Raw genomic sequence first — 8451 nt, 5'->3', positions numbered from 1 at the left:
GTCGGTCTGTCTTATCTATCCCCACACACACCCTCTATCTATCCATCTGTCGGTCTGTCTTATCTATCCCCACACACCCCCTCTATCTATCCATCTGTCTGTCTGTCTGTCCCCATACACCCATCTATCTGTCTGCCTATCTATCTATCTAGGGCAGGACTGTATCTACATCTTCAGTCTGTGCTGCACCTGGTACACGGGGGCTCTGATCTAAGGCAGGACTGGGTGGCACGTAGCCCAGTGGGTCCCTGGTCTTTCGCTATTGCCCATGGATATTTCTTTTTCTCTGGGCTATGAGAGCACTGACACACAGACACCGTAGGGGAGGGGGAGTGACCCCAGCCCTGGTATTTCACTGGAGGGCTTAACATACCCTGGGAGGAGCCCAGTGACGTTCCCAGAGGCCAGGCTGGAAATGGGCACCAACCCTGAGACTCCCCCTGCAGTTAACGTGTGTGGCCATTCTCCAGTCTCACGAGGGAAAGGCAGGCAACGGGCAAATGGGACAGAACACACCAAGGCTGGGGCTACTATTTCCAATGCTGGTTTATTCGGAGAATTTGCTAAAGGCAGATTCCAGCCAGCAATGAGGTGCTGGGACACACACGCACACGCAAGCACCGGGTACCCCTCAACACATAGTTATACAGCATCCCCTTGGCATCGCCACGGCACCACGGAGGGGCCTTGGAAAGGGAGCTCAGCTTTCAGATCTTCGTTTGCAGGCATTAGGTGGGGGGTCAGGAGAGCAGGTTCACCAGCAGCAGTCCAGCAAGGGCCGGCAGGTAGAGAGCAAACGAGAATGTCCCCAGAGGAGAGGTACCTCCACAGATGTGGTCATTGGTATCCGGGGTGGTCACAGAACACATAGGAATGGTAGTGGCTGCAGGGGCGGTAGAAGTGGTTGTACCGGGGAGGCAGGGGTCATGTATAGCAGGGGTCATTGTATCAGGAATGCAGGGGTCTGGTGTAGTGGGGGAGGTTATATCAGGCATGCACGGGTCTGGTGAAGAGGGGGTGGTTATATCAGGAATGCAAGGGTCTGGTGAAGAGGGGGTGGTTATATCAGGCATGCACGGCTCTGGTGAAGTGGGGGAGGTTACATCAGGGTTGCAAGGGTCTGGTGTAGTGGGGATGGTTAGGGTGGAGGTGGATGTTTTAAGAGCGGTAGTGGTGAGAACCGACGTGCTCGTGTTTGGAACCGTAGGGGTGAGGCTGGAGGTCATCGTCTCCGGAGCCGTAGTCGTAAGAACCGAGGTGGTGGTCTTGGGAGTGGTCGTGGTGAGAACTGAGGTGGTCGTATCCGGAGCCATAGTGGTGAGGACAGAGATTGTCGTATCTGGAGCCGTAGTGGTGAGGACCGAGGTGGTCGTCTTGGGAGCAGTAGTAGTGAGGACAGAGGTGGTGGTGTCAAAAGCCGTACTAGTGTGGACTGAGGTGGTCATTTCGGGAGCAGTACTGGTGAGGACCGAGGTGGTCGTCTCCTGAGCCGTGGTGATGAGCACCGAGGTAGTCGTCACGGGAGCACTACTGGTGAGGACCGAGGTGGCCGTCTCTGAAGTGGTAGCAGTGAGACCCGAGGTGGTCGTATCCAGAGCTGCACTGGTGAGGACTGATGTGGTCATCTCCGGAGCAGTAGTAGTGAGGACCGAGGTGGTGGTCTCTGGAGCAGTAGTGGTGAAAACCGAGGTGGTCATCTCTGGCGCGGTTGTGGTGACAACCGAGGTGGCCGTATCCGGAGCCCCAGTGGTGAGGACCGATGTGGTTGTCTCCGGAGCCACAGTGGTGAGGACCGATGTGGTCATCCGTGGAGCCCCAGTAGTGAGGACCGAAGTGGATGACTCGGGAGTCGTAGTGGTGAGGACAGAGGTGGTCGTCTCAGGGGCTGTGGTGGTGAGGACCGAGATGGTCGTCTCAGGGGCGGCGGTAGTGAGAACCGAGGTGGTCATGTCCGGAACTATAGTGGAGAGGACGGAGGTGGTCGTCTCAGGAGCGGTGGTGGTGAGCACGGAAGTGGTCGTGTCCGGAGCCGTAGTGGTGAGGAGAGAGGTTGTTGTTTCTGGAGCCACAGTGGTGAGGACCGAGGTGGTCATCTCGGGGGCAGTGGTGGTGAGTACCGAGGTGGTCGTCTCAGGGGTGGTGGTGGTGAGGACCGAGGTGGTCGTCTCGGGGGCGGTGGTGGTCAGGACCGAGGTGGTCGTGTCCAGAGCTGTACTGCTGAGGACCGAGCTGGTCGTTGTGGGAGCCGTAGTGGTGAGGACCGACCTGGTCATCTCAGGAGCGGTAGTGGTGACGCCCGAGGTGGTCGTCTCGGGAGCGGAAGTGGTGAGGACCGAAGTGGTCGTATCGAGACCCGTAGTGGTGAGAACCGAAGTGGTCGTCTTGGGAGCTGTAGTGGTGAGGATCGAGGTGGTCGTATCCGGAGCCGTAGTGGTGAGGACCGAAGTGGTCGTCTCTGGAGCCGTAGAGGTGACGACCGAGGTGGTCATCTCGGAGGCAGTGGTGGTGAGGACCGAGGTGGTCGTTCCGGGGGCAGTGGTGGTGAGGACCGAGGAGGTTGTCTTGGGAGCTGTAGTGATGAGCACCGAGGTAGTCGTCTCAGGAGCCGTAGTGGTGAGGACCGAGGTGGTCGTATCGGGAGTGGTAGTGGTGAGGACCGAGGTGGTCGTGTCCGAAGCTGTAGTGATGGGGACCGAGCTGGTCGTCGCGGGAGCTGTAGTGGTGAGGACCGAGCTAGTCGTCTCAGGAGCGGTAGTGGTAATGCCCGAGGTGGTCGTCTCGGCAGCGGAAGTGGTGAGGACTGAGGTGGTCGTATCGATACCCGTAGTGGTGAGGACCGAGGTGGTCGACTCGGGAGCTGTAGTAGTGAGGATCGAGGTGGTCGTGTCCGGAGCCGTAGTTGTGATGACCGAGGTGGTCGTCTCAGGAGCGGTGGTGGTGGGGACCGAGGTGGTCGTCTCGGGGGCAGTGGTGGTGAGGACCGAGGTGGTCGTCTCGGGGGCGGTTGTGGTGAGGACCGAGGTGGTCGTCTCAGGGGCGGTGGTGGTGAGGACCGAGGTGGTCGTCTCGGGGGCGGTGGTGGTGAGGACTGAGCTGGTCGTCTCGGGGGTGGTGGTGGTGAGGACCGAGGTGGTCGTCTCAGGGGCGGTGGTGGTGGGGACCGAGGTGGTCGTCTCGGGGGCGGTGGTGGTGAGGACTGAGCTGGTCGTCTCGGGGGTGGTGGTGGTGAGGACCGAGGTGGTCGTCTCAGGGGCGGTGGTGGTGAGGACCGAGGTGGTCGTGTCCAGAGCCGTAGTGGTGAGGACCGAGGTGGTCGTCTCAGGAGCGGTGGTGGTGGGGACCGAGGTGGTCGTCTCGGGGGCAGTGGTGGTGAGGACCGAGGTGGTCATCTCGGGGGCCGTTGTGGTGAGGACCGACGTGGTCGTGTCCGGAGCCGTAGTGCTGAGGACCGAGGTGGTTGTCTCAGGGGCAGTGGTGGTGAGGACCGAGGTGGTCGTCTCGGGGGCGGTGGTGGTGAGGACTGAGCTGGTCGTCTCGGGGGTGGTGGTGGTGAGGATCAAGGTGGTTGTATCGGGAGTGGTAGTGGTGAGGACCGAGGTGGTCGTTTCGGGAGCGGTAGTGGTGAGGCCTGAGGTGGTCGTCTCGGGGGCTGTGGTGGTGAGGACCAAGATGGTTGTGTCCAGAGCCGTAGTGGTGAGGACTGAGGTGGTCGTCTCAGGGGCGGTGGTGGTGAGGACCGAGGTGGTCGTCTCGGGGGCAGTGGTGGTGAGGACCGAGGTGGTCGTCTCGGGGGCGGTGGTGGTGAGGCCTGAGGTGGTTGTGTCCGGAGCTGTAGTGGTGAGGACCAAGGTGGTTGTGGCCGGAGCTGTAGTGGTGAGGACCGAGGTAGTCATCTCTGGAGCTGTAGTGGTGAGGACCGAGGTGGTCGTCATTGGAGCTGTAGTGGGGAGGACCGAGGTGGTCGTCTCAGGGGCAGTGGTGGTGAGGACCGAGGTGGTCGTCTCAGGGGTAGTGGTGGTGAGGACCGAGGTGGTCGTATCGGGAGCCATAGAGGTCAGGACCGAGGTAGTCATCTCTGGAGCTGTAGTGGGGAGGACCGAGGTGGTCGTTTCCGGAGCGGTAGTGGTGAGGACTGAGGTGGTCGTTTCGGGGGCTGTGGTGGTGAGGACCGAGGTGGTCGTCTCGGGGGCGGTGGTGGTGAGGACCGAGCTGGTCGTCTCGGGGGTGGTGGTGGTGAGGATCGAGGTGGTTGTATCGGGAGCGGTAGTGGTGAGGCCCGAGGTGGTCGTTTCGGGAGCGGTAGTGGTGAGGCCTGAGGTGGTCGTCTCGGGGGCTGTGGTGGTGAGGACCAAGATGGTTGTGTCCAGAGCCGTAGTGGTGAGGACTGAGGTGGTCGTCTCAGGGGCGGTGGTGGTGAGGACCGAGGTGGTCGTCTCAGGGGCGGTGGTGGTGAGGACCGAGGTGGTCGTGTCCAGACCAGTAGTGGTGAGGACCGAGGTGGTCGTCTCAGGAGCGGTGGTGGTGGGGACCGAGGTGGTCGTCTCGGGGGCGGTGGTGGTGAGGACTGAGCTGGTCGTCTCGGGGGTGGTGGTGGTGAGGACCGAGGTGGTCGTCTCAGGGGCGGTGGTGGTGAGGACCGAGGTGGTCGTGTCCAGAGCCGTAGTGGTGAGGACCGAGGTGGTCGTCTCAGGAGCGGTGGTGGTGGGGACCGAGGTGGTCGTCTCGGGGGCAGTGGTGGTGAGGACCGAGGTGGTCATCTCGGGGGCCGTTGTGGTGAGGACCGACGTGGTCGTGTCCGGAGCCGTAGTGCTGAGGACCGAGGTGGTTGTCTCAGGGGCAGTGGTGGTGAGGACCGAGGTGGTCGTCTCGGGGGCGGTGGTGGTGAGGACTGAGCTGGTCGTCTCGGGGGTGGTGGTGGTGAGGATCAAGGTGGTTGTATCGGGAGTGGTAGTGGTGAGGACCGAGGTGGTCGTTTCGGGAGCGGTACTGATGAGGCCTGAGGTGGTTGTGTCCGGAGCTGTAGTGGTGAGGACCAAGGTGGTTGTGTCCGGAGCTGTAGTGGTGAGGACCGAGGTAGTCATCTCTGGAGCTGTAGTGGTGAGGACCGAGGTGGTCGTCATTGGAGCTGTAGTGGGGAGGACCGAGGTGGTCGTCTCAGGGGCAGTGGTGGTGAGGACCGAGGTGGTCGTCTCGGGGGCGGTGGTGGTGAGGACCGAGGTGGTCGTGTCCGGAGCCGTAGCGGTGAGGACCGAGGTGGTTGTGTCCGGAGCCGTAGTGCTGAGGACCGAGGTGGTTGTGTCCGGAGCCTTAGTGCTGACGACCGAGGTAGTCGTGTCCGGAGCCGTAGTGCTGAGGACTGAGGTAGTCGTCTCTGGAGCTGTAGTGCTGAGGACCGAGGTGGTCGTCACGGGAGCTGTAGTGCTGAGGATCGAGGTGGTCGTCTCGGCGGCTGTGGTAGGGAGCACTGTGGTTGTCGTGTCCGGAGCCGTAGTGGTGAGGACCGAGGTGGTCGTCTCAGGGGCGGTGGTGGTGAGGACCGAGGTGGTCGTGTCCAGAGCCGTAGTGGTGAGGACCGAGGTGGTCATCTCAGGAGCGGTGGTGGTGGGGACCGAGGTGGTTGTCTCGGGGGCAGTGGTGGTGAGGACCGAGGTGGTCGTCTCGGGGGCGGTTGTGGTGAGGACCGACGTGGTCGTGTCCGGAGCCGTAGTGCTGAGGACCGAGTTGGTCGTGTCCGGAGCCGTAGTGCTGAGGACTGAGGTAGTTGTCTCTGGAGCTGTAGTGGTGAGGATCGATGTGGTCGTCTCGGGGACTGTGGTAGTGAGGACCGTGGTGATCGTGTCCGGAGCCGTAGTGGTGAGGACCGCTGTGGTCGTCTCGGGAGCGGTGGTGGCGAGGACTGCTGTGGTCATCTCGGGGGCGGTGGTGGTGAGGACCGAAGTGGTCGTCTCAGGGGCAGTGGTGGTGAGGACCGAAGTGGTCGTATCGGGAGCCACAGAGGTCAGGACCGAGGTGGTCGTTTCCGGAGCGTTAGTGATGAGGACTGAGGTGGTCGTGTCCAGACCCGTAGTGGTGAGGACCGAGGTGGTCGTCTCAGGAGCGGTGGTGGTGGGGACCGAAGTGGTCGTCTCGGGGGCAGTGGTGGTGAGGACCGAGGTGGTCGTCTCAGGGGCGGTGGTGGTGAGGACCGAGGTGGTCGTGTCCAGAGCCGTAGTGGTGAGGACCGAGGTGGTCGTCTCAGGAGCGGTGGTGGTGGGGACCGAGGTGGTCGTCTCGGGGGCAGTGGTGGTGAGGACCGAGGTGGTCATCTCGAGGGCCGTTGTGGTGAGGACCGACGTGGTCGTGTCCGGAGCCGTAGTGCTGAGGACCGAGGTGGTTGTCTCAGGGGCAGTGGTGGTTAGGACAGAGGTGGTCGTCTCGGGAGCTGCAGTGGTGAGGACCAAGGTGGTCGTATCGGAAGCCGTAGTGGTGAGGACCGAGGTGGTCGTCTCGGGGGCGGTGGTGGTGAGGACCGAGGTGGTCGTCTCGGGGGCGGTGGTGGTGAGGACTGAGCTGGTCATCTCGGGGGTGGTGGTGGTGAGGATCAAGGTGGTTGTATCGGGAGTGGTAGTGGTGAGGACCGAGGTGGTCGTTTCGGGAGCGGTACTGGTGAGGCCTGAGGTGGTTGTGTCCGGAGCTGTAGTGGTGAGGACCGAGGTGGTTGTGTCCGGAGCTGTAGTGGTGAGGACCGAGGTAGTCATCTCTGGAGCTGTAGTGGTGAGGACCGAGGTGGTCGTCATTGGAGCTGTAGTGGGGAGGACCGAGGTGGTTGTCTCAGGGGCAGTGGTGGTGAGGACCGAGGTGGTCGTCTCAGGGGTAGTGGTGGTGAGGACCGAGGTGGTCGTATCGGGAGCCATAGAGGTCAGGACCGAGGTAGTCATCTCTGGAGCTGTAGTGGGGAGGACCGAGGTGGTCGTTTCCGGAGCGGTAGTGATGAGGACTGAGGTGGTCGTTTCGGGGGCTGTGGTGGTGAGGACCGAGGTGGTCGTCTCAGGAGCGGTGGTCGTGAGGACCGAGCTGGTCGTCTCGGGGGTGGTGGTGGTGAGGATCGAGGTGGTTGTATCGGGAGCGGTAGTGGTGAGGCCCGAGGTGGTCGTTTCGGGAGCGGTAGTGGTGAGGCCTGAGGTGGTCGTCTCGGGGGCTGTGGTGGTGAGGACCAAGATGGTTGTGTCCAGAGCCGTAGTGGTGAGGACTGAGGTGGTCGTCTCAGGGGCGGTGGTGGTGAGGACCGAGGTGGTCGTCTCGGGGGCAGTGGTGGTGAGGACCGAGGTGGTTGTCTCGGGGGCGGTGGTGGTGAGGACCGAGGTGGTCGTGTCCGGAGCCGTAGCGGTGAGGACCGAGGTGGTCGTGTCCGGAGCCGTAGTGCTGAGGATCGAGGTGGTCGTGTCCGGAGCCGTAGTGCTGAGAACCGAGGTGGTCGTGTCCGGAGCCGTAGTGCTGACGACCGAGGTAGTCGTGTCCGGAGCCGTAGTGCTGAGGACTGAGGTAGTCGTCTCTGGAGCTGTAGTGCTGAGGACCGAGGTGGTCGTCACGGGAGCTGTAGTGCTGAGGATCGAGGTGGTCGTCTCGGCCGCTGTGGTAGGGAGGACCGTGGTTGTCGTGTCCGGAGCCGTAGTGGTGAGGACCGAAGTGGTCGTCTCAGGGGCGGTGGTGGTGAGGACCGAGGTGGTCGTGTCCGGAGCCGTAGTGGTGAGGACCGAAGTGGTCGTCTCAGGAGCGGTGGTGGTGAGGACCGAGGTGGTCGTCTCGGGGGCAGTGGTGGTGAGGACCGAGGTGGTCGTCTCGGGGGCGGTTGTGGTGAGGACCGACGTGGTCGTGTCCGGAGCCGTAGTGCTGAGGACCGAGGTGGTCGTGTCCGGAGCCGTAGTGCTGAGGACTGAGGTAGTTGTCTCTGGAGCTGTAGTGGTGAGGATCGAGGTGGTCGTCTCAGGGACTGTGGTAGTGAGGACCGTGGTGATCGTGTCCGGAGCCGTAGTGGTGAGGACCGAGGTGGTCGTCTCTGGGGCGGTGGTGGTTAGGACCGAGGTGGTCGTCTCGGGAGCCGTAGTGGTGGGGATCGAGGTGGTCATCTCAGGGGCTGTGGTGGTGAGGACCGAGGTGGTCGTCTCAGGGGCCGTGGTGGTGAGGGTGGAGGTGGGTGTTTCTGGAGTGGTGATGACAGTGGTTAAGGTAGCGGCTCTGTTTTCAATATCAATCAGGCTGCCTGGGGTTATTTTTCCTGTCAGAAATGTGAAGGTGTAGTCTGTAGACGTCATGGTGGTTCCAGGTTTAATCTCTTGTGCGGATGGTGATGCGCAGCCCTTTGCCGCAAATGTTGATGTTGATGCACCTGTTGGAGATATTCAGCCTGGTTTTACGGATGAGGAGCTCTGGGTCCTTCTCTACCCCGTTGTGGTTCCTGCCCTGCCTCCCCTT

The 8451-nt window shown here is 62.2% G+C and overlaps 1 protein-coding gene across 1 annotated transcript; it reads right to left on the bottom strand.

Annotated features, from left to right (window-relative positions):
- Positions 1 to 2274: 2274 nt before the first annotated feature.
- LOC142819680 (uncharacterized) lies at positions 2275 to 5960 on the bottom strand. The gene is made up of 3 exons (XM_075908211.1): positions 4530 to 5960; positions 2822 to 2921; positions 2275 to 2489 (listed from the first exon to the last, which is right to left on the bottom strand). Exons 1-3 carry the CDS (start codon positions 5907 to 5909, stop codon positions 2275 to 2277), a joined length of 1695 nt encoding a protein of 564 aa, XP_075764326.1. The 5' UTR covers positions 5910 to 5960.
- Positions 5961 to 8451: the final 2491 nt, after the last annotated feature.

Source organism: Pelodiscus sinensis, chromosome 24 (assembly GCF_049634645.1).
Source record: "Pelodiscus sinensis isolate JC-2024 chromosome 24, ASM4963464v1, whole genome shotgun sequence".
Taxonomy (NCBI): Eukaryota; Metazoa; Chordata; order Testudines; family Trionychidae; genus Pelodiscus; species Pelodiscus sinensis.
The sequence above is the reverse complement of the archived record's forward strand: the minus strand, read 5'-3'. Positions and strand labels throughout refer to the sequence as shown.